The sequence below is a fragment of the Fundulus heteroclitus genome, unplaced genomic scaffold (genome assembly GCF_011125445.2).
Source record: "Fundulus heteroclitus isolate FHET01 unplaced genomic scaffold, MU-UCD_Fhet_4.1 scaffold_42, whole genome shotgun sequence".
Classification (NCBI taxonomy): Eukaryota; Metazoa; Chordata; class Actinopteri; order Cyprinodontiformes; family Fundulidae; genus Fundulus; species Fundulus heteroclitus.
This window is the reverse complement of record NW_023396835.1, coordinates 542,075-568,169: the sequence shown is the minus strand read 5'-3', so window position 1 is coordinate 568,169 and position 26,095 is coordinate 542,075. Positions and strand designations below refer to the sequence as shown.

At 44.1% G+C, this 26,095-nt stretch overlaps 1 protein-coding gene across 2 annotated transcripts in view; it reads right to left on the bottom strand.

Annotated features, from left to right (window-relative positions):
- The window catches only part of tmeff1b (transmembrane protein with EGF-like and two follistatin-like domains 1b), a 96,800-nt gene that overhangs the window by 20,830 nt on the left and 49,875 nt on the right, over window positions 1-26,095 (bottom strand). For both annotated transcript variants that reach the window (XM_012856168.3, XM_036131334.1), the window contains exons 3-6: window positions 25,761-25,890; window positions 14,732-14,761; window positions 6,725-6,821; window positions 3,455-3,603 (exon numbers count right to left, since the gene is read on the bottom strand). In XM_012856168.3, the coding sequence (XP_012711622.1) occupies window positions 3,455-3,603; window positions 6,725-6,821; window positions 14,732-14,761; window positions 25,761-25,890 (406 nt within the window). The remainder of the gene's footprint in view (window positions 1-3,454; window positions 3,604-6,724; window positions 6,822-14,731; window positions 14,762-25,760; window positions 25,891-26,095) is intronic.

The following is a 26,095-nucleotide window of genomic DNA, read 5'->3' as shown; positions in this document are numbered from 1 at the left end:
GAGAGACTCAGGAGCCGGGGCGTCGGCCAGACCCTCGAGGACAGACTCGGGTCGGCTGTAGAAAGCCTGTAGTGCAGTCCTATAATGACCCTCAACTTCCTTTAACTTCTTCTCCAGCTCCTCAGAATATTGGATCAGTAGAGCCTCCCTGAGACGTTTGATGATGGGGGCAAAAGTTCTTATTTTGCTCTCCAATGTCAAGTACTCCGAGTCACGGACGCCAGCAGGGGGAGCTGTAGGCCTCTCAACTCTGGGAAGCGAGGAACTCCTGTCTGCTGGACCGGAAGTGGGTCGAGCCAGAGACTCGGCAGTCGGGTGAGGCCGGACTGGCTCATCGGGCGGCTGCCCGCCATTGCTGGATGGGGGGCCGGCAGACGAGCGCTTCCTCCTTCGGCGGCGAGACGGCGGGGCTAGCGGGGATGCCGGTTCCTCCCGACGGGACGGAACTGCCAGCGAAGACTCATTCGCCTCCGCGTCAGGAGGGGGAAACGGGACCGACTCAGGGAATAAGTCGGGACGGAGCTCCCAGATCATCTCGGCGTCGACCTCCAGAAAAAGGTCCGGATCCGGGATGAACGGCGATGAGGCGGACTGACAGGGTAAGTCCAATGAACAACAGCCTTGAGAGTGGGAGGATAGTGGTGCGCCGGGCTGAGTGAGCTTAGCTCCTCCAGAAAGGAGATAACGTGTCGGCTTGGGGTTCATGGGGGTCAGGACGTAATGTAATGATTTGAATAAGGAGAACCCAAATGTTAGCCAGACACAGAGCTGAAGCTTTAAAAAAGGGGTTTATTAGCAAAAGGTCCAGGGGACAAAAGACTTGGCTCCAGGCAACACAACAAGGCAAACTCAAAAAGCAGACGAGCCGAAAGTAAAACGGGCAAGCGGACAGGCAGGCTAAACAAAAAACAGAAGGGAAAGAACTCTTACCGGGGAACTTGGACATGGGGGATAACACAAGACGTCCTGACAACAAACCAAAAACTAAAGCGGGCTTAAATAGATGACCGGAACAAAAGAGCAGGGCGGGACTAATTGACCAACACAGGTGGAAATAATAAACGGAGCACACTGACTAAACCTAAGGTAAAAAGCAAGACAAAGACTGGACCAACACTAGCTGAAATAAAGACTAATACCGGTTAAGGATAAATCCAATACAAAACGACACAACACAGAAATAAATCCTAAAACAGAAAAGTCGACTAACTGAAAATAACCAAAACCACAACGGAACATTACACGGCGTACCACATTAAACGAACAGTTAAGCTGCTGTTTGTCTGCTGGAGGAGAAAATGAACATTTGTTTGCACCAAAACCACATTTAGACACAGGATGGAAAGATGCAAATGTTGTCTTTGCAGTTTGTTGAAAAGAATCCAGCATTTCTGAGGAAACCAAAGTTTCCAAATGTAAAACATGATGTTAACGCTGCTTTCCAGAACCTTCCCTGTGTGTCAGATTGCTGCAGCGCATTGATGAGGTTTGCATTAATAACTCCACATTACAGCCCCGCTCCGGCATGCTTGGTTTGTTTCCTAATTGAAAACGCCGGTGATCAGATGCATTAATTTGACTGACATGGTTTCAGTAACGAGGCTGATTTACTGAAGCGTCATGGTGCTGCAGCCCGCAGCGATCAGCGGGAGTCAAACACCATCAGTCCTCCTTCTCACTGCGTCTGTGAATCTATGAGGATTCTTTTTGCCCTGTTTGAGAGTTAGAGAACATTTCAGGGAGAAGATTTAAGTGGCAGCAACAATGATTCAACCTGAAGGGTTTATGAAAATTGTGAAATAAAGAAAAAGAACATAAAGATTGAAGAAAAACAAACAGAAAGTCATGCAGATGTACGATGAAAAAGGAAACATATGCCTGAAAGAGATCCCTGATCTCTTTCAGGCATATGAAAAAAAAGAAAAACCCAAAACAGAAAAACCCAAAAGTAAAAAAAAGTCAGATTATCTTTTTCTTAATCAGGAGCAAATCATCAATTTAGGTCTTAATGACTATATTACTATTACTATTACTATTAGCTATAATCTACAGAAAATAAAACACGACAAAAACAAACAAACGCATACACAGAGTAAATATTACAGGGGAGATACAAAATACAATAAAAGTCCAAAATTAGAAGAAATAAGGAATAAAAATGGACTTGGATGAAAAGGATAACAGTTTAAACAAATAAAAAGTGGAAGAAAAGAAAGACATGTACAAGAACACAGAAAGTGAAATAAAATTAGGAGAAGCTCCCTTCAGAACAGAAAAACATTCTCATTACTGCAAACACATGCCAGATCTGTCTGAAGGAAACAAAACGCCGCTAAATGTTTTCCAGAAGCTAAATCCTCCTGCTTCTGCTCCATGGGATCAGATCACCAGATTTTATTTTACTATTGAACGTGGATCAGCACCAGTTTAAAGACCAAACCATTAGCCCCATATCTGCGCTCAATTATAGCTTAAAGCTGTGTAAAAATATTTCACATCTGATTAGACAAAAACAGAATATCCTGTGTTTTAACATGAATGCTATCAGCTGTGAATTTTGCTTTTATCAGCCAAATATCAAAGTCTAATTACATCTTAAACACGCTATTCTTTCTGTTTGATGCTTTCTCTAATGACATGCTATCTTCTCTAAGAGAAGCTTAAAAGACTTAAAAACCTGAACCTTACATGTTTGTACACAGAGCGCTACTTTCTGGATCAAACAGTCGTCAAGCGGTATGTCTCATTCAACATGTTATCATTATTATTATTGTTATTATTGTTATTCTTCTTCTTCTTCTTCTTCTTCTTATTATTATTATTGATATTATTATTATTACTACATTGTCATAAATTTTAACTTGCTCCGGTTTAAACTGAAAAGGTTTAACGGCGCTCATTGCTGTTTTTGTTGGACGGCGCTGGAGATCTAGTATCATTTACCCAGAATGCATTGCTAAGTAAACAACATGCTGATGTCCGTGTGACAATATTTTTTTGTATATTTATAAAAACTAAACCTCTTACAGTATTGTTTTTACATCTAAAGTAGATATTTTTCTAATAAAGTTTATTGTTCCAACTAATCGTGGATCCCTTTAATATCTAATGGTGATGTCGTGTTTATTAATTATTGCTTTCATTTTTTTTATCATCTTAATGTACCTGTGAAGCACTTTGCTCAATCTGCTGTATGCAGCAGTGCCATATAAATAAAGAACAAAGATAAATAAACCAATCAGCATTTTCTATAGTGCTGTGTCATGATTTTAATTGGATTTTAAACGAGTGGGTATGAACCTGAGTGCTCAGGACTGCATGAGAGTTAAATTGATTTAAACAGAATGTGGGCAGAAACAAATTTGATATAATTGAAGATGCATCTGTTTTTGTTGTAACAGAGGCGTTATTTGTGAGGTGAGTGTTATTTCCTGGTGTGTGGAGGCGGCCTTACCGAGGCACCGTCCCAGGTGTTTGACGTCTATCTGCTCCTGCTTCATGCACGACGCCTCTCGCACCAGGCAGGGGTTGTTGTAGGAGTTTCCGTCCGTAGCGCACACCGGGTTCTCGTTGTGGCCGCTGCAGTCGATGTTGCATATGCACCTGGGGTCAGAGGTCAACCATCAGAACCACATGGCAGGAAATGGATGAACCCATTTCTGACAGGCAGCCGCCATTAGCACCGAGTCATTAACTAAAGAGCAGGTGGAGAAATGATGACACAGCTCATTAATCCTCCACCGACTGCTTCAAGACACAAAGAGTCTCTGGAAACCTTCTCTAACTAACGCTTCAGGAAATAATTAATGTTTTTTTTCTATACAATTTAATGGACAGTTTAGATAGACTTTCTGTTATATTAGACTCTGCTTCCTTCAAACATTGAGATAAATCTTTTATATCAGAATATGTTTTTGTGGAATAAACCTACTCCTTCACAACAGAACTTCTGTAACGAAGGTCAAACAATCAGAGAAGAGTGTTTAGTTTTCCCTCTGCTATGTCTAATGCTATTTTAGTCTTCAGAGACGCTGCACAGAAAACTAATAGTTCCTTTTATTGTGGTTGAGTGCAGCTCTTAGTTGCATTTGAAAAGCACAGAAGTCCCGAGCAGGCAGCAGGTTGGATGGGAACGTTTATGGATCATCAGAGGAGCGGCTTTTTAGAGAAAAGGCTCTTTGTCTGGATTCCTTTAGAGTGAGGAAAACAGGGCAGCTTCAGCAGGAAGTGACTTCATCACAGCAGAGCCGCAGATCAACCCACCACCTCCTGCAGAACATGTGTGGGAACATGTATGAACGTCACTCTGTGCCTCAGCCGTCTGATCTGGGGTCAGCAGAATCCACCAGGAAACACAGACAAGTTCCTGGTAACCCAGTTAAAACAGGAAACAAACCCGTTTTAACGGAACGGGGCGTTCATGAGGCGCGTTAACTCGTTAGCCTGGACACTAACGAGGACAGACGTCACCTTCTGTCCCCTGGAGAGCAGGACCTGGTTGTCTGCTGCGTGAAAGCCGTGTGTGCCGTATTCCTGCTGGAAGTCTGAGATCAAGCATTTTGTGGACTTCCTGATTATAAAGAATTAAAATAGTCCAGGTTTGATGTAGCAGGTTGTAAAATCAGCGTGTGAGCTGTATTAAACCAGGACGCTTCATAGCTGTATGGTTGAGGTTACTTCTTCACATTTATAATGTGTTACAGTAGATTAACAAAGTAAAACAGAGTTTACTCTTAATAATGTGAAACTAAATCTACGTTTACCTTAAGGTTAGTTTAAATTCATTCATTTATTTGATCTAAATTGCTGCACTTCATCTTTAATTTTAACTTCAGCTTTTATCGTTGATCTTTACTTCAAGTCGTAGTTCCAGCCTTTTATATTTTGCAAATGTGAGTTTTAGATTTATCTCCTTTAACTCTTATAAGCTGCTTCTTATCCTTCTGTCTATTGTCTGTATTGTTTGTGTGATTATGTAATGGCGGCTATTATTACTACTATTACTTGCTGCAAACAAATGGCCCTTTGGGGACCTAATAAATTAAAGCCTACTTGTTTTTTTCTAGCGGTAGTGTAAAAAAGCAGCATAGATAAGGCTCCAACAGTAGTAAACCACAGCCTGAATGTGTCGCCCAACATTTCCAGAAACCTCGTTGTGATTCTCTCAGGTTTTCTTCTGAGTTCTGGTCAGTTGTTCCTCAAATTTACAAAAAGCTGCTCCTCAAAAATGTTTCTGTTGTGTTTTAAGGTTGGGAAAGAAGTTGAAAACCTGACTGAAAATAGTCCAATAAGACTAAGCTTTAAATCGACAAGGCCAAAAATTATCCAACCACAATAAACCTTCTGTGCCGAATAGGGAGAGAAAATGTTAAAAATGAGTAAATATTAAAAAACATTCTCTAGGTCAGGGTCTGCAGCCTGCAGCTCCAGAGCCACCAGAGGCTCTTTGGATCGTCCATGTTTGCTCTTAATAACGTTCATTAAAAATGAGAAGGAAACAACTAATGTTCCTACATATTTATAAAACAAGTTTTTCATAAAATAATTACATTGAATTTCCACAACAGAATGAAACAAAAAACTGAATTTATTTTTGTCCTCCACATTTTTCACAAATATCAAAATGTATTCATCCTCTTTTTGCAAAAGTTGTGTTTTGCTTCATTTTAACACCTAAAAAGCTGAAATAAAACGGTGATTCTTTAACAGATTTCATATAGTAGATATTTATCTAAAACGAAAAGACGTTAGCAGATCTTAGATGTGTTTGGTAAAGTTTGCAGAGCGCTGGGCGAGCAGCAAACGCTCCGCTGTAGCTGAACGGTTTAAACTCCCACAGGGAAACCTGCTGGTTGATCCGCAGCGACGTTCAGGACGTTCAGGACGTCTTGTAAAATTGAAAGCAAAGCAGAAAATGTGGTGTTCTGGTGCACCGGACAACCAAAGAAAATATCAGGAGTCTTTCTGCAGGAAGTCTCCCTAAAAAGTCAGTTTGAAGCAGCTGTTCACTGTTTAATGAGCAGCTTCACGTTGCCACGATGAGAGACACTCAGCCTTAAGCTTAAACTTTAAAAAGCAAATATAAACGTCCTTGTTCAATCATTTTTTGCAACAACTTTGCTTTTACCTTGCCTGCAATACTAATTAGTTATGACAAAATAAGTCAGTGCTGAGTTTATCTTTCAAATCGTGTCGTCTGGGATCAGTATCGTGTTTAGCAGCACCGTTGTATAACTAAATTTAATTTTAAGATTATTTAGTTGTGTTAGCAAAGGCCTGGACTGCTTTAAAGATAGAAAATCACAGCATTAAGGTTAGAAAAGATTTATGCAGAATTTTGTATAAACGCAATGTTTGCAACATTTGCAGGGAGACGTTAGCATATTTGGGGCAACAATCAGAGTTTCTGTGTATACGACCTATGCATAATAACAGACGTGTGAGATGTTCTGGCCCAGATCAGTTAAGCTTTTAGAAATTAAAATCGATGTTGTGGCTGAGTAATTCCCTCTTAAATCAGCCTGAAATGAATCCCAGGGACACGGCAGCACCAGCCAGCTGCTCACAGCCCAGCGGAGGCTCCGTGCTCAGTCTAAAATACATCTGCTTCTCTTTACAGCAGACATCTGCTCGGCTCCCCTGGATTCCTGCTCCTGCATAAGGAGATCAATCCACGGACATTCACGAGACAAGCGTTAGAGCGTAGAGTTTTTCCTTTGCTCACCAGACGTCCTCCGAGTCCTCGTCACACTCGGCTCCATATTTACACGTGCTGCACTTGGTGAACTTCTTCCCAACGTCTGAGGCCGAGCCTTCTTCATCTGGTGGACCAGCAGACAGACAGAGAAGGCGTCACGACAGCGTGCATTTCTTTACACTCCTGCTTACCGAGGTTGCACTTAATCTTTCCTTTTGACATTTTTTCCCCACTGTGTCAGATCAAAACCACAAACAAGGTCCAGAAACCAAAACCGTTTTTTCTTGTAAATTAGAAAAGCAGGTGGAGAAGTAACAACTAAAGCAATCAGGGCAGACGTGGAGCTGCTGTGTCAGGGTGGACCGCTTTTATAGCAGGGTTACAGCACAGGCTGCACGTTCCCTGGTTTGAATCCCACACACGGCCTCCCTGGGTCCCTGAGCAAGACCCTCAGCCGAAGAACGCTGCGCACAGAGGACGGCTTAAATGCAGAGGACATGTTTCACTGGAACATATGTGAAATAAAGATTATTATTATTAGTATATTACATTACAAAGCGATTTGGCATTATAAAATCAATCATTATAAAATTAATCATTGTAAAATTAAAGATTATAAAGTCAAACTCTGTAAAATCAAACATTCAAAAATAAAACATTATGAAATTAAAGATTGTAAAATTAAAGATGGTAAAGTCAAACATGGCTAGAACTGCACAACCAGTCAGAGCTCTAATCCCATTTCTACGTTAGCTGATAGCCATCAGTAGGGTGGTCGTCATCATTAGGACTTTCTGGCTGACGTTAGGAGGTCCAGATGGACCTGTAGACCCGACTCTTCATCATTCTGACAGAGGAGCAAAGAAGTGATCCCACCTTCCTCAGGAGAATATTCCTCCTGATGAACCCCAGAGCAGCTGGGGATCCATCATGGAAGCAGCTCCCTATGGCGAGAGTTAGAGCTGCCCCGCAGGTCTGAGGTGCTCCACTTTCTACCATCAGCCAGCTTAATCGGTTTGGAGTGAGGCGGACCCACGAAGGGTCGCTGCTTGTTAGTCTCCGGCTCATCAGGGAGAAGATGCACGTCTCTGGAGACAGCAGCAGGATGAGGAACAGCAGCAGGATGAGGAACAGCAGCGGCCTCCTTCTCTTTGTTTCCCCCGGTCAGAAACACACGGTGTCCGACAAATGCCTTAACGTGCATTATCGCCTTCTGCCTTTAGTTTACCTTCCCTTTCAGTCTGAATCGTGCTTCTTAAGGAGATGCTATGGTTGTAAAGCAGCAGCAGATGAAACAAACGTCCAGAAAGTCCCTGAAAGTCTAAACTAATGCCTCCTTAAAGGAAACGTGCCGTTTTTTTCCCTGTGACCCTTTAATCCTCCTCTCCGCTCCAACATTTAAAATCCTCTTTAATTTCACCGCTGCGTCTGTTTGTGCACCAAGATCTTCACCGCTAACTGTGCTAAGTAGCTTTTTGTCGTTTCTATCTGTTCTGCTTTTGTTATTTTTCCAGAAGAATGACTTAATTTCGTTTTGACAACACCCTCCAGCTCCCGTCTGTTTTTGCTGCGGTTGGCCGTTTACCCCGGGGCGGCGTCCCGCCATCGAGACGCGCCACAGCTCAGCTTTTCTATCAGACACGGCTGAGCGTGTGAAGAGCCTCCTGAAGCTCGTCGGCGGCCCATTACCGTCGTGGGATATTGTTATTATCATTACAGGGGAAGCGTTTAATGCCATCTCGCTTGATGACGTCCATTCTCCTGCGGCGCTCGCAACGGATGATCTGCTGCAACATCAAGTGCCACGGAGCCCCGGGGATTATTCAGAGCTGCCTTTCATCAGCGGAGCCGTTTTCCCTGATTCATCAGGTGCAATTTGGCTGCAAAGCAGAAGAGAGGCTGAATCCGGCAGGGAGAAGGAAACTAATCCACGGGAAAATGTAGCAACCTCCCTGCCAATTAGTCTTTAAAATTTAGCAGAAAGCAGCAGAAACCTGACGGGAGAAGCAACAAGAAGCAAGAGAGGACGTGATCCTGGACAACGTGAGGAAAGAACACAGCAGCACGTCACGTTATCTGTCTTCAGGTGAAGGGATTCCGTATTTTTGGGTTTTAATCCTAAAGACAATAAAAGACATTCAGGAAGAACCCAGAAGCCGCTAAGGCTCAAACCTGACAGGAACTGGAAACTGGCGGCCGTGTTTAGAGGTAGAAATTAAACTCTGAGGCTCCGTCTGAACACCCTAAATTACAGCTCCTAGCTCCTTGACCTTTCATGGGTCCACAGTCAGAACTTCATCGTGGGGAGGAGAGGAGCTCTGGACTGCCGAGCTGAAATCGGACAGCCTTCAACGCCGACGTCAACGCCGGGCGATGCATTTTTGTCGGAAACGCATCGTTCATGTAACCTGACTCCGCCAGATAGATTTGCTCCGCATATCCATCTGGAAACCTTCCGTTGAAGTAATTTTGGGAAGGGGCGAAAATACTGGTTAGCTGATTGGCCTATGTTGGTGATAGACGGGCCAAATAAACCAATCAGATCAACGAAGCATATGACGTACTAACAGCGACGACGAAAACACAACCACAAGCTCTTGCTGAAACCAGTCGGGAGAAGAGCAAAAACATCTTTTCCTCTGAGAAAAGCCTCCAGAGCAGTGTTTTGTTCTTCTTTCAGTGAAGAAATACTCTGTAATTCCGATAAAACTTGCTCGATAGCTACGCTAACGCTAGTTTCATCGGCTGAAGCCGCCATGTTCTTTAGACTGAACTGGCGATCTTCTCGTTGCATCACACCTCAACCCGCCTCAAAGCCAACGCTGATTGGACGTTTGTTTGGTGAACGGCTCCAAATTTTCTTTAACGGAGAGTAGCCAGACTGATCTGCGAGGGAAACCTTGAAAGCTCGCGAGATCAGATTCGTTCATGTGCGTTTCCTTCAAATCCAGGCCTACAGCCTTCCAAAAAGAAACTACAAAATATCTCTGGAGTTTTTCGTTGATTTCTGTGTGGTGGGCTGTGCTGATACATCATGTCACGCAAAGAATTGTGGGATACCTTAAGGGTTCTTAGGTAAGGGACGTTGAGGCGTTCCTGGGCTAAACTAGCCATCCATCACTGACTGCACTATTCAGACAGAACTGATCATGGTGAATGCTTTGGCTAAAGGGTCCTGAGCCTTAGCTACATTTTGCCCTTTCAGAAAAGTTGGCAATCCTCTCTGGTGCCCTTGAACCCTAGTGGTCGCTCGTGGTATCTCACTTTAAATCAAATCAGGCCTGGGTCCATTTTCTGGAGGTAAAGAAGCTCCACATTCTGTCAGAATTAGAAAACCGTCCCATATTATCTGAGGATTTAACAATTACTGGCCATGAAAAATAAAAAGAAACAAAGAAGAAAGAATCAGATCATTTGTCAAAGAGCTCAGATTAATTCCCATGAGTTTCCGTCCATGTGTAATACAATTCAGATATTATTAATGATGCACAAAGAGTCAGCTGGGAGTTCAAAGGAGGGAAATAAATCAGCCGTAGCAAAGAAAAGAGTCCATTCATGGAGATACGCTGCAGATATTTCCTGACGGCTCTGCTGACGTCTTTCTGCTCAGATCCTGGATGTTTTACTGCAGAGACGCACGTGAAAAACAAAAATCACCGGAAGGATCGATGCAGCTAAACTGCAGAGGTGTTCACATGGATGTCCACCTCCTTAATGGCCAAAGGGCTGCTTTAAGGGGAGCTGTGTGTGTGTGTGTGTGTGTGTGTGTGTGTGTGTGTGTGTGTGTGTGTGTGTGTGGCGCTGCCTGACAGATCGGCCTGCTGTGTGTGGAGGTATCGAACATGGAGCGCTCAGTCGGCGCTCGATCGATTGACGAGGATCTGCAGCAGAGAGGCGTCTTTGTTTCTGCTGACAGCAGGACGCCCCCCCCCCCTCTGGCTGCTGTTGTTGTTTCCTGTTCAGCTTTGTTTAATATCTGGTGCAAAGGGGCGACTCTTCACTAATAAAAAAGCGATGTTTGTGCAGAGGCGTAGCGTTTTGGTCCCCGCCGCAGACAGACCTCGTTGCATTAAACAGATGCAGATTATCATCCCCATCATCAGTTATGCTGCAGACAGCTGTTAGGGGAGGGCTTCTCACTGACTGAAACTATTTAATACGACACGGTGTGGAAAATACCAGCAGAAGGAGCTGCAGGAACTTCTGGTCTGATCATCTACATGCCGCATCCTGTATCCTCCTTTTAGTCCTGGCTTGTTGGAGAACAGGAGAAATCGTCCAGGCCGGGCTAAAAACGCCGCGGGGAGGAACTTGTTGTGATGTTCTGATGAAACTAAATCTGAACCTTCGGCCCACATTCACAGCGAAGCACGGTGGAGGCGGAGTGATGCTCTGGGATTCCTTTTCTTCAGATGCAACTAGATCAGGAGAAGCTCTGAATACCAATCAGCTCTGGACCAAACCCTTCAGCTAGAAAGCCGAAGATGAGGATTTTATTTAAGATCAAGCTTTAAATCCAAATACAGGAAAGATGGGAGAACATGAGGATCAATACAGTGTCAGAACGTCCTAATCAAAGTCCAGGACTTGGCCTGACAGAAACCCAGTGGGGTCACCAGAAGGAAGGACGTATCCATGCAGAATCACAGTTTTCTAATGTCTCTCATTTCCCCAACTAAATATTTGCTTTAACGTCACATGAAATGTGGATAAAGTGAAAGACGGCAGCTTGTGTTTCGTGACCTGGAAGGACGGACTAGAAATGAGCCCAGGGTGCACAAACTTTACCGCAGCAAAGACTCTGGGATCTGATGTGTTTGTCTGTGAGGGTGAGACTCCGCCTCCAGCAGCAGGACGCTCCTTCAGGCCAGGCAGGACGGCGGGCACATATCCAAATGTTTCCAGGTTTTAATGACGATCAGAGCGGCAACATTAACGACAGTCAGACAGATTTCATTTGGATTAAACGGCGTCTGAACCTCAGGTGGAGGAAGATCAGCAGCTGGATTTTCTCTGTGGAAGTCATTCTCAATCCGGTCCATGAATTATTCAGAGCTCTGACGGCTGCTTTGTTCCCAGTTGTTTTTTTCTCTAACATCAGAACTTATTTTTATCTGAACCCAACAGCTGATTTCCTTTCTCTGTCTCAGTCCCGTTAAAGCTGAAACCAAACCTCTTCAATGGGAGCTCTTTTACCTTTATGGCTCCTTTCATTCGCTACTGTCTTTTTAATAGTTCTGTAAGGTATAAATAAGATATAATAGCCAGAAACATGCAGCAAACTTTTACCAGATGCACGTTGTCATATCATCAAACACTGAAGGGCCCCCCCCCCAGACTGGACTGAAGGAGTCCAACCAGGAGCTGCGGGTCATCTTCTCCTCTGCCATCCTTCAGTCCATCACTGCCTGGTTCTGCTCGTCCTCAACAGAACCGGTCCAGACTATCACATCTGCAGAGAGCATCGTCCTTCCATCCAGGACTAGTTCAGGTCTGGGGCTCCAGAAAAGGGCTGCTGATATTTGCAGAGGAAAATGTTTCTGCCTCCAAAGTCATTCCCCTCATGAAAATGTCAGAGTAAATTTTTTCAGGTGGAGATCACAAAGCCAGGACCAATAGTTAGCTAGAGACCACCTCATCAGGCAACTGTAGGAAAAGCTTCAGATATTCCAGACCATCAGCATCCTGGCCCTACATCCCCCTCCACTCTAGATTCAAAGTCATCGGTTTTAGTTACTAAATGTTTTATCATAGTTGGAGTTTTTGTAAAAAAAGATGGTTTTGTTTTGGATTTTCTTCTTCTGTGCACTGTAGATCATTGCACATATTTTTAATTGAATTTTTCTTAGTAAAAATAGCTAAAATAAATAAATAACTGCTGTTTTCAACAAAATAATCTATTAAAACCAAAAACTCTTATTTCTGGATGGAATCTCCCGTTTTTCACATCATTGCTCAAGTTGCACTTTAGCTGTCTGTTTAAGTCCAAAACATTTCATTAAAGTGACAGAAAAACATACACAGCCATATCGTAGTTAGAAAAAATACTCACAGAACATGTCAAAATATTTTAATATAAACGTGTGATAAGATGCATTAATGGGTATCACTTATTAATGATAACTCCCAAGAGCTCTGAAGGATAAAAACGGAGGCAAGCTTCATTTTTTGCTCATTATGCATTTGGCCGGTAGTGGTTTCATGTGAAATGAAGCCTTGAGGCTCCTCACACACACGATTCCCCCTGCTGTGAACAAAAGTGAATAAAATACTCGGGTTGTTACCAAAATCTGCCGTTAATGTCACGTTAGAAACATTTACACCGAGGAGAACTTTGGTGTTCTTCCTTTATCTGTACTCTTCGTTGCATTTTGGTCCGTCCGTCCGTCCGTCCGTTGTCTTCCGCTTATCCGGGGTCGGGTCGCGGGGGTAGCAGCTTCAGTAGGGAGGCCCAGACGTCCCTCTCCCCAGCCACTTGGGCCAGCTCCTCAGGAGGAATCCCAAGGCGTTCCCAGGCCAGCCGGGAGACATAGTCCCTCCAGCGTGTCCTGGGTCTTCCCCTGGGTCTCCTCCCGGTGGGACGTGCCCGGAACACCTCACCAGGGAGGCGTCCAGGAGGCATCCTGACCAGATGCCCGAGCCACCTCAACTGGCTCCTCTCGACGTGGAGGAGCAGCGGCTCTACTCTGAGTCCTCCCCGGATGACTGAGCTCCTCACCCTATCTCTAAGGGAGAGCCCAGACACACTACGGAGAAAACTCATTTCAGCCGCTTGTATCCGGGATCTCGTTCTTTCGGTCACGACCCAAAGCTCGTGACCATAGATGAGGGTAGGAACGTAGATCGACCGGTAAATCGAGAGCTTCGCCTTTTGGCTCAGCTCTCTCTTCACCACAACGGATCGGTACAGCGCCCGCTTCACAGCAGACGCTGCACCAATCCGCCTGTCGATCTCCCGCTCCATCTTCCCCTCATTCGTGAACAAGACCCCAAGATACTTGAACTCCTCCACTAGGGGCAGCACATCCTCCCCAACCCGGAGAAGGCACTCTACCCTTTTCCGGTTCAAGACCATGGTCTCGGATTTGGAGGCACTGATTTTCATCCCGGCCGCTTCGCACTCGGCTGCGAACCGCTCCAGTGAGAGCTGTAGATCACGCCCTGATGAAGCCAATAGGACCACGTCATCCGCGAATAGCAGAGACGCAATCCTAAGGCCACCAAAGCGGATCCCCTCAACACCTTGGCTGCGCCTAGAAATTCTGTCCATAAAAGTTATGAACAGAATCGGTGACAAAGGGCAGCCTTGGCGGAGTCCAATTTTGGTCCATTTCAGTGAAATTCATCCTCTGCGTTTAACTCGTCCCTCGGGAAGCGGCGGGCTGCCACTGTGCGGCGCCTGCAGAGCGTCCCGGGGTCGAGGGTCAGGCTCAGGGACCAGAGTGGCCTACTTGCTCCCTCGCTGAGCCCATTTTTAACCTTCTGGTTTAGAAACAATCTCTGACTGGGGCAACAGCACAAACAGTGGAGTTGGAGGCTGTTCCAGTAATTAATCTCAGAGGTTTTATTGACAGCGGCCTGTTAACCCGGACCACCGTGCATATGGGGGAGGTACCATCCCTCTGATAAACGCTCCACGCAGCGGCCAAATCAAACAAGAGACCGCGGCGGCGTCCTCACAGGCGGCCGCACAGCGCCTCCGTTGCCAGACTTGCCATCGCCGACGCTTCCAGCCTGGCTCCCGCAGGACAGAGGGGTTCCTCCTCCTCCTCCTCCTCAGGGACGGCTTAACGTCTCCCCTCAGGCTTTATTACAGGAGTTAATATGCATCAGAGGAGGTCTGCACACACATGCACCCCCAAACCGCCCCTCTTCCCATCAGAACAGACTCACAGACGCAGCAGCTACTGTTTGTGCAGAGCAGATGAAGACTCGGCTGTAATTGATTTCTGTTTGACTTTCAGTCGCAACAGAAGAGAAGCAGGAAATGAAAATCTTTAAATAGAAAGAAAAAAAAATTCCACCCAGACTCACCGTCTCCGTCTCCTGAACCAGAACCAGGATCTGTGAAGACACAAGAGACACGGCAGCAGTCAGATGTTTGCTCCGAAGGTGCAGATACCCCTCCCCCCATAACCAGGTTATTGCTTCTGATGCTGAAAGCCAACATGGATGAAGAGTCGGCGGAGCGTGGAGGCCAACAGGAGAGATTTCTGAAATAAAATCTGTGATTTATCTGACAGTTCTGGTGCAGAACTGATGGTCAGAAGGTTACACACTGCAAAAAGGCAACTAAAGGTAAGAAATGAATGAATTCTACCTTTACTTGTGCAGGTAAATAAGATTATCTGCTAATGTAATAAGTATCTTTAACCCTGGAATAAGATGTTGGAGATGAGTTGTTGCTGTTTCAAGTGTAAAAATCTTTTTCCATTGGGAGATAATCTTATTTAGCCGTTCAAACCAAGGGCAAATACACTCATTACAAGAAAATCTAACTTTTTTTTAATTCCATTTTTATTTTAAGCTTTTAATATCTCCCTTTACCCATACTGGAGTGATTCTACAACATAACACTGTAAAGATTCACCGGTTTGATCTCATAGCTGAAGGAACTGGCAGCCACTCCAGAGGGAGGAGAAGGAAGGCGGGGATTATTAGGAATGACCAAGAAATAGGACTGTTGTGCAGATTCTCAATCGTCTGAGTGATGGCAGCCACAACAGGCTTAAATCAAAGCCAAACTGACCTTTGCTCAGATTTTCTGTTTCAACATCCATCCAGGAGTTGTCTTTAATTCTGGAGGCTCGACGTTGAAGCTTAGCTTCACAAAAAAACTGAGCGAACGTCCAGTTGCCTTGATTTAAGCCTTCAAGCTGCTTTAAAATCTGCATGGTCAACAAACTCCTCCAGGAGAAAAAGTTGAAGCTCTACCCAGACCGAGCTTTTTCGATCCGATAACAAAAAGTATCCTTGGAGTAGTTGAGTTGAGGCATAACGTGGCGGCATCATGCTGTGGGACTGCCTCAGGGCCTGCAGTAGTGGACCCAAAGCACCTCCAGGTTCTCCCAACATCACCTCCATCCAACGATGAGGTGGGTAAAACTTGTTTTAAAACTTGTTTTAAAACTTGGACAATGATCCGGGTCAGAAACGGCTCCTGAATGGATAAAACGGACTAAATATCAGCCCGTACCAGGAAAGCAGCCAGTTTAAAGTAAAATGGGCAAATTTCCAGCCAGAACTATGAAGCATGATGGAGAAGTTTGTAGATGAGTTCAAGGTTAAAAACACTTTCAACCAAATGTTAGTCAGAGTCCACACACATCTGAGCCTGTTTGACTAGTATCATCCCTATAAGGTCCAGCCTGTTCTGTTAAAAAACAGCGTAGTTGTTTTTTTACATAATCATTTCACCGTGGTAAAGAACAGCCTCTATAAAGGATTAAAAGCTGTGACCTGATGCGATCTCCAGCCATGATGAGTGGGGATGAACCTCCCGTTGGTGATGAGGCTGCAGACTTTCTGCAGGTGGACCTAAGCCTGTTCCTGCAGGCCGTTTGGCTCCATCAGGAAATGCAGCGGCTGTTTTAAACTTGGCGCCGATGCACTGAATTAAAGAAATGAACTCGGCGCTTGGAGGTTCTGGCACGACGCCGGCGCCGCATTAGGAAATGGACTCCGGCTGCGTTCCTCCATTAAAATCCACCGTTTGCTGCCAGGCCTCGTCGCAGAGTCCCGACGAGGTTGTTTTTAATTGAAGAGGAGAGAGTCGGAGATATTCTGGGCTCCGTCAGCGCAGTATTGATTGGAGCTGAGAGATTTGGCTTAAAGCTGCAGGTGAAACTCTGCTTTAGCCTTTTAGAAAGAAAAATATCAAAGATCTGAGAGTGAAAAATGGCTGAGATGTTATTGATTCCCTCGGGCAGAACTACTGATGAAGCAGCATAAACACTGACTGCAGAGGTTGCTGGGAGTGTAAGAAAAAAATTAAATAAAAAAAACTAGAACAGATTTTAACGCTGCATAAAATACGGATTAGATGATTAGATAAAACATCACTTTGTAGTATTCATTTGTCTGAGAAGAGAAAGCTGTAGCCAGAAAAGCTCTGCAGTAACACAGATGTCTGGCAAAATTTGCAGCTTTTCATTTATTTTTCCAGTTGTTGTCCCAGCTGGAGTAGTGCACTGGAGAACCACCGGGGCAGAGCTTGTTTTGCACATATGAGGTGAAGACATTGAACATGAGTGGCAGCAGGGCTGGACGATACGGCAAAAAAAACTTATATCGCCTTAAACAAAACCTTTAGGAAGACTGCCAAGAATGATCTCAACAGATGCCTGTACAAACTTATGACAGTCCGTTAAAGGGGAGTTTTCCTCTCCACTGTCGCTTCATGCATGCTCAGTATGAGGGATTGCTGCAAAGCCATCAACAATGCAGACGACTGTCCACTGTGGCTCTACGTTCTTTCAGGAGGAGTGAATGCTGCTTGGAGAGACTTGATGCAACCTGCTGGGTTTCCTTAGAGAGGAAACTTTCTAAACCAACCTGGAGGATCTGATGGAGTCTGACTTTGGAAAGAACCTTGTTTGAATTGGTGCTATATAAATAAAACTGAACTGAATTGAATTATTTTGCCATGTTTAAAAAACTCCTCCAATGCAACATTTTCGAAAAACTTTCTTTAAAAAAAACAAAATGCATAAAACTACATGAAACACAGAACGTCAGTCAGCGACAAACGCTGTAATCATAGACTGTGACGTATATATTGAAATATCAGAAATGTCACATTACCTTTGTTGAATAAAGTTATAACGCAGTATATATTAATAATGAGGGGCAGCCGATTCTGGTCTAAGAAAAATAAAATAAAGGAAGGAGAGAAAACCCAGCAGGAAGTGTGAGGATGGGCAGCAGGAGATTGCTGCAAAGTTGTTTTCTCTGTTGATCCTCAACCCACCATGCTGTCATGTTTTTAGAACCCAGAGAACACGCAGGGAGAACATGCCAACTCCATGCGTCTAAGGCTAGGATTCAAACCAAGGACCGTCCTGCTGCAAGGCAACGGTGCTACCAGCTGTGCCGCCGTGCAGCCCACAAATGGGGAAGATTTTTATGGGATGGTGGATGTGGAAGTATTGTTGGTCAGAGACTGATGACCTGCTGGGAGTTTAACACACAACCATCAGCTTACAGACAATCTATTCTCTGTAGCATCAAACGCCACAGCTGAGAGGAGGCTGGGCTGACGGGCAAGGCAAGAAGAAACTGCAGTGACTACGTGTTGCAGCCGAGGTCAGCAGAACGTCTCTGAATGCGACCCACACCATGAAGCAGTCGGGCTGCAGCAGCAGAAGACCCCACCAGGTGAGCGAGGCTTTGGTTTAACCTGCCTCAACAAGGTACTGATTGTTATTTAAATGTTTCCTGGTCCGGCGAGTCTCGATTTGAGCTCATCAGGGTCCGAATGTGGCATAAAGAGCCTGAAAGCTTGGATCTGTCTTGGCTTGTGTCAGTGTTTGTTTTGCTGCTGCTGTTGGTGCCAAGGTGTGAAGGACGTTATCTTGGCTCCTTTCCTTCAGGATCATCTTCTGATGTCTGAGTCCAGAAGGAGAAGTTTCCGCCTCCCAAAGCTCATCTCACTAAACGTTTGACAGCTAGATGTTACGTTACGTTACAGCATGCATTACGTTACAGAGACTTAGACTTTATTGTCATTCAGCTGCACATTCACAATGTGTAGCTGAATTTCAATAGTAAAAAAGCAGAAGACTAAAGAGAAACTTTATAAATGGAAGTATGTGCAAAGAAAATAACTGACGGTATAAAATACAAAATGTAAGAGCAACAGAAATATTGTGACCTTTGTTTGTTTGGAATGTAGCAGCAAACCAACTAAAAGAAATAAAGACAGTTTATATGTACAGAAATGTTATTTGCAAGGTAATATGAACAATGCAACTATATTTTTTATAATAATGCCAGTATATGTGGCAGCAGGATGCTTTGCAATGATAAACGGACCATGATGGTCACATCATCCATGCATGTACACATTTTTCTTCTAAATTTTAAATCTTTTACTTAAAATTCCTTTGCGTATTTTATGTGTCCTTTCTAAGCCAGGAGTCTCATAATGAGAACAAAGATTCAAAGCATCTGGAGTCCAACAGAAGGACGGGGTTAAAACAGTCAATCCAAAGGAGCAGAGTCTGAATGAACGGGACGACAGATGACACGGTTTGGACACATCGTCCTACATTTCTGAACCTCGGCAGAAACCATTTTGTTAGAATATATTTGTTTTAGTAAATCTGTGCTTCTTATTTGTGTTTGGCTTGTTTATGTAAATTAAAATTCCAACCAAGCAGGTGTTTGTGTCAAACTCGTGATGAAATTTTCAATCATAGAAATGTCTGATTCAGGGTTTACAGCTTCTTTGTATTCTTGGTGCTCAGCTGGAGCTGTGACATCCAGAAAGATGTAAATGTGATTTGTTTTGACACCGGATTTAACGCAGACGTGTTCTGAACAGAACCCGCGGATTAAAACAATCAGAGAGCCGACTGGACTTCACACACGTTCTTGAGGCAGAAGGATTTCCTGACAATCAGCCCCGGCAGCAGCATCTTTTGTTTCTATAACAGAAAGCGATGCAGATGGGGGAAGGCATGATGACAGCAAACATTACAACATCATTAACTGTGTGGACACGTTAGCTGCTGCTTCAGTCACTGAAACCTGCTGTGGAGGCTAAACACGTCTGGTGAAGCGTGGGGAGGTTCCAGCTCCCTGTGGCGCTGTCCGGTCCTGAAACCACGTCACTCTGGAGATCAAGGAAAACCTTCTGCCTGCTCTACACAAACTGTGTTCACTAAGATAAGATAAGATAGGATAAGATAGGCTTTATTGATCTCACAATGGAGATATTCAATTGCCACATCGGCTCATACAACAAGGTGCAGAGTAGGAAAGGTGCATTCAGTTATATACAGTGAATCTTCATATATACAATGGATCAAAAGAATACAAAAAGGCAGATTCTCTCTTCCTTCCTTCCTTCCTTCCTTCCTTCATTCCTGTCCTTTTCCTTCATCACTTCCTTCATTTCTTCTTCCTTCATTCTTCCTTCCTTCCTTCCTTCCTTCTTCCTAGTTCATTTTTTCCTTAATTAGTTCCTTCTTTAACTCCCTTCTTCCTGTGGCGCTGTCCGGTCCTGAAACCGCGTCACTTTGGAGATCCAGGAAAACCTTCTGCCTGTTCTACACAAAACTGCGTGCTCAGCTCAGAGCAGATATCAGCCTAGTCTGCCTGCCTATAAGTAATGTCCTCCTTCTTCACTTACGCCGTGCCTTACCGGGTCCTGTCCTTCTTCCTTCCTCCTGCCTTCCGTCTTCCTCCTTCCTACCTTCCTTCCTTCCTTCCTTCCTTCCTTCCTTCCTTCACAGTACTTCAGTCTGTTCCCTCCTTCCTTCCTTGGCAGTACTTCCTTCTTGTTATCCTCTCCTCCAGTATTTGAATTCTCCTTAACTCACTGCCAGTCAGCCCTGATTATCAGATGCTAAGATGGCCTCTCCAGTGAGCTCTGTGTCTCTGAAGAGCAACCACGCTTTCTGGGTCCTCCTACATTTGGACTTCCAGAGGAGGGACCAAGTCGTTGTATTGCAAGTCCCAAGTTGAGTCCAAAGCCCTAAACCTTTGATAATGAGTAAGAGACAAGTAGTTTGGCCATATATGTGATTTAATCAGAGTAAAAATATTTGTGAGACTTTTAAATGGTTTGAAAACGTGTTTGTTTGCACGAACAACTGCTAAGATGAAACAAACATTAAAGACGTTTGTAAATCCTGAACCTGAAAATCGATAGAAGGACCGCAAAGCTCACCATTCAAACTCCAACTCGCTGTGGAGCTGAATGAGACAGAGCTGCTTTTTTTTGTTGTCATCATAGAATGTGGAAGAAAAGCAGGTAAACAACACGGGAAATGCAGCTTGTAGCAACAAGAGGAGGAGATCTTGGCTAATGGTGGGGAGCTGGATCCACATCTGGCCCGGCTCCATCATTGGCACTTTTTCTTTGTGATTCCTGACTCCAAACACTTTCAGTTTGACGTCATGTACGAAGTCTTTTCAGGTCAAAAGTAAAGTCCAAAGTCTTTAAGAATTTCGTCAAGTCGAAGTCCACACCTCTGTTAACTTCTCCGATGCACAAGTGTGCTGCAGCCATAACTCCATCCGGTCCTCACCAACACCTCCTGCAGCTCTGCACTTATATTTCATCTGCGGCTCAGTGAGAAAATTAAACTGCCTCCTCCTTTAACTCAAGAATCAATTCTGAGACCACAAATCTAATCGCAACAAAACCGCAGCGGATGAAGCTTTTCCACAGCTCACCCTTCTACTTTCTGAAGTCCAGAAGTGTTCCTTCATGCCGGCTTCAGGGACAAACTGTGTCGTTTGAAATTGGATTTAATTCCAGCGGGTAATAAGCACAGAGCATATTCCAGCTGCAGCAGAGCAGCCTTAGAGTCCCGTCTTCACACAGACATGAAAGTCAATAACATGACGTCTAGCTCACAACTTGTTGCATCAGTCGCCTCCAAAGCAGGGCATTCATATAAAACGAGAAGCTTCTGGCTTTTTAGTGTAAATCTGAGCGGTCGCGGTGAAGTAAAGCAAGTCAGACCTAAAAGGCTGGAACGACACATCATCGTCTGATGCAGCTGTGGTGAATCTGTTTTCTACTGCAGCTGGTTTCTCTCTCAGCAAAGCTAAAAACAAGTAATTTAAGGAGTGAAAACTGATCTGAAGTCAAATCTTAGTGAGGACTCTCACCTCATATGACCTCTGAATTCTGCTTTCTTGGGAAAAAAAGAAGAGCAGGAACTGCGGCATTTACTCCCCCTCAGCTCTGGAAAATAAACTCAGCAGAACGCTCCTTCGGCTCATAGCCTAACGGTCCAATTACAGGAAGCATAAATCTCTGGAAAAAGAACCACTGGAGGAGAGCAGGGAGGTGGAGGAGGAGGAGGGGGGAGGTGAAGAGTGGCAGTGGATCCCCAGTGGAACGGGTAATAAGAGCGGACTGCCAGGCAGAGTCTCCTGGGAAATCAGGCTGCTGCCCCCGAAGATGGAGCCGATTGTCGGCTACAACATCACCGCTGAGGTGTTACTCTAATTTTACTGAAGTTTATTCTCAGGAGTGAAAACACCGAGCTTTACTTGTGCTGCTGGGACATCTGACTCCAGAGTCATCCCAACAAGTGTTTGAGCCAAAACCTGTTGGTACTTTAATCAGAGCGAAGGCAGCTGGCTGGTCATTAAAAGAAAAAAAAAAAAAACTCTTCATCCCTCTCAGCAGTCGTTTAAGAACCTGAAAAAGGGCACACAGCCTCAACTTTGTCAATAACTGTGGGAGGTTATGGACTATTTATGTTTTTCATGGGCAAATCAACATCAACAGATTGCATGGAGCACAATCAAGTCACCTCACTAAAACAGCACTGTGGGTTTTTGTACCGATGGTAGTATCCACTCTAATATATGTCATACATTTGAGTGGCACTGGAAGCTTTAGGCAAATTAAACCTAAAGCAGAACTGTTTGTTGTGAGCATTACAACTTAATATATATACGCACCACTGCTACAACATTTTGCAGAAACTCCACTCAGATTTTATAGCAATGACCTGATAAAAATGTTACTTAAGTTATGCTTCATCTGCGCCAATGAAGATTCACCCACCTCAGACACGTGTTCCTATTAATTCAGCTAATAAAAATATTAACGAAAGGGGGTACTCATAACCTCTGTATAAAAAGCTTCCAGTCTAAGATGGTCGGACGATCATTAAGTATTAAAAACAAAACAGAAGCATGGTTGCAATAATACGTAGTATGACTCCTTATCCTCATGCACAGAATATGTGTGAATGTTCTGCATAATACACCTATTTAATTTGCGCTGACAGATCATTTCTTCATGTTTAGATAAATGAAAAATACGTTTTTGGATAAGGAAACCTTCGCAGTATGATGGTAAACAAAGTGTCTGCTGCTTTGAGATCTCCTTCCCTAGCTGAACGAGGGGAAAAAGCAATCCTGGTGATCCACTGATGAACTAGGTCCACTGATTTGACTTTTTTTGTGTGCACTTGGCAAAAAGAATACTTCTTCGGAAGATAAAACTGCAAATAACACTGAAATGAACAAATTACTATTATATATTAAATAAATATTATATTAAATAGATAATCAGTAAAACACTGAATGCTCACTTTACCATTGGGTGGAGAAGGGCTTACATTGACCACCCTGCTAGCTGCGACTCTCTTTTCCCAGGTGGCACTCCCATTTTAAGCATATTAACGCCACACAGAGGGCTGAAGATAGAAAGGACGAGTCTTAAATGTTATGTAACCATGCCGCTGATATATGGAAACTGTGTTTTTTTTAAAACCGTGATTATATTACAAACGCAATTAATTGTACAGCCTTAGTTTGAGCTGAGCTCTCTCCAGGTCGATGGTGGATCAAATCGTCTAATGTGAGGGTTTTTCTGCCCTGATAATGAGGTCTGAGGGGTAAACAGTGCATATGATGATATCTGTAGCCTCTCCATCATGCTTGGCAAAAACAAAAATGTCATCAGCAAACAGGAGATAAAGCCTGTTGGACTTTGGTCAGGGTGAGGGCTTCCAGTGATGACAGCTGGGGACATTTTCTAACTACTTCCCTAATTATCCTCTTTAGCATTAAAACATTTAGTCAAGGCCCAGCGTTAACAGAAGCAAGCATATAGCTCTATGAAAAAGCTGTAGTCTTGGTTGTCAGGTATTTTAATTTTTTTAGTTATCTTTTATTTGCTGGTTGTCTCATTGTGATCTGAGATCTCCTTTACAGCAGAGACTTGTTATGCCAAAAAGTCTCGATTTTAACACCTGTCAGAAACGTTGCAACTAATGGAAGGTAATCACAGTGTCGCCAATCAGCTGAGAAAGAGCTACAAACGCTTTCCTTACTTTAGTGAGAGTCCCTGATGTGTTTAAATGGCACCCAGCGGTGGCTGTTGCATGAATCATTACACCAGCATCACAAAAGTCACTGGTGTAAAAGAGCCGTTAAAACTTTCTAAACAGCAAAGAACTGCTTGGCCATTTTTTCTTGATAGTCATGTTATTCTTAAAGCTTATTGTTTATATGTCTCCGTCCCGCAGTCACTCCTGCAGATGCAGAAAAGCTTGTCCACGCTTTTGTCTCCTCCAGGTTGGACTACTGCAACGCGCTCCTCACAGGGAACCCTAAGAACAGCCTTCAGAAGTTGCAGTTCATCCAGAACAGCATTGCTAGGATCCTGCTCAGGGGGCACAAACATGACCACATCACCTCCATCCTCAAATCACTCCACGGGCTTCCTGTCTCACCCAGGACTGAGTTCAAGGTCTCCCTCCTGACCCATCCATGGTGAAGCCCCCCCCCATCCCCATACCTCAGGGAACTTCTCACCCCACAGACCTCAACACGTACCCTCTAGTCTGCCTGAACATATCTCCTGAAACCTCTCAGCGCTCCGCATAATGGGAGATCGGGCGTTCTGCCACAGACAGAGGATCCTTTAGGACGTGGCCTTAAAATCCACCTTTTCAGGAGAGCTTTTGGTTGAACTCTTGTACCTTTTCTTTATTGTTTTTGTTCAGTTTATCTTTGTCGTTTCACGCTTGTTTTTTTTATTTTTAGCAGTTACCTGTTTGATCACGTGGCACTTTGCCATTTGCGTAAATCTAAAGTGCATTACAAATTAAATGTGCTATTATGTCTCATTTATATGCATTCATTCTTGCTCCCTAACCTATGCTCACATACATGGTCCTTGTTTGTCCCCCCCCCCCCTCCCCCCTCCCCCAGCTCCCTGATTGTGGCTTTGTTCCTTTGTTCTCATGGTTTCTGTTCTTCTTAGCTGACCTCACTTCCTGGTAACCAAACATCAGAGCTCCTAACTGTCCTCTCAGATAGAGTCTGCTTGGATTGCTTCGCCCTTTAACACTTCATTGCATCTCCAACAGATCGTTCCTGGACTCCCTGTCCTGTTCATTTTCTTCTCTCTCACCCCTAAATCAGCAAAAGCACGACTTCAGTTCCTTTTATTTAACTCCTGCGTCTTTTTAATGCAATGCTGCATTAAAAATCTCTTCTTCTGTTTGGTTTTTAAAACAGAAACTGGCTTCAACCTGAAATCAGGTTATCTTCGGCTTTTGAAGATTGTGAAACTCATTCAGTAATCTGGTTTCTAATTGGCTGAAGAACAAATATCATTGTTATCAAATATCAGTTTCAGGATGGTGCTTCATGGGGTTATAGAAAAGAATTAGGTGTAGAAAGTCCAACGGCGAGCAGCACAGTGATACCGACTCTTTACGCTTACATCTCCCAGGTTTTTAGAACCCATCCAGAGCATCTGAGTTAAAAAAGTATTCCCAGCATTCCCAGTGTTAAAATAAAACACAAAAACCTGTGAGGGGTTTCCAGTTTTAGAGCCACCGAGCTTTAGGAGGAGTTTGATGACTCTCATCAGCAGCTCTTAATTAAAATTGATCAGCAGCTGATTAACCGGCTCGTCCCCAGAAATCAATGCGGCTGGTGATGCTCTGCAGAGTTCAGAGCAACAACAGAGCTCCCAGTCAGTTAAAAACAGGACGACGTGTGAAAACTCTGCATAACGCAACATATGACACTATAAGAGATTAAGATTAAGATTAAACGTGGTTTGCTTCTTCACATTTCGCCCAGGTTGATTAAATTGTGAACTTTGAATGAATGACTCGTTTTGAAATTCTTTCCTCTAACAATGACTTCCCACTTAAAAAGTCCTTGTACCAGGATGGATTATGATGTCTATTTATGAGGTAGAAGCTAATTATCCCTCCTGAAGAAACCTTTACCGAATCAACCCTTAAAGCGCTGCCTGGAGTGCCTTGTTGAAACTGTAGCTAACTCTCAGCTCTGAGTCATTTTTCAGCCTTGCCTGGGATCGGTGTAATTCCTGGAAGGGACTCACCGGTGGAGCAGGGCCCGTCGTGGACTCTGGAGATGAGTCTCTGCTGTTTGCAGGACGCCTGCCGCCTGTAGCACTCGTTCTGGTAGGTGTCTCCGTTGGAGCCGCACACAGGGATGTAGTTTTTGTGGCACTGCGGGTCACAAACACAAACTGGTCAGAAATCGCAGAACAATGTCAGCGAAGATGCTCCGATAATGTGACTCATTGCCCTGGAAAGTTTCTAAATCTATATCAGTTTTTTCCAGTTTGTAAAAAACAGCTGAGATCTTTAAAGGTGCATAGCCACATTATTTCACTTTTTATTTATTTATGCGTCAGCAGCTCACTTTGTTGCA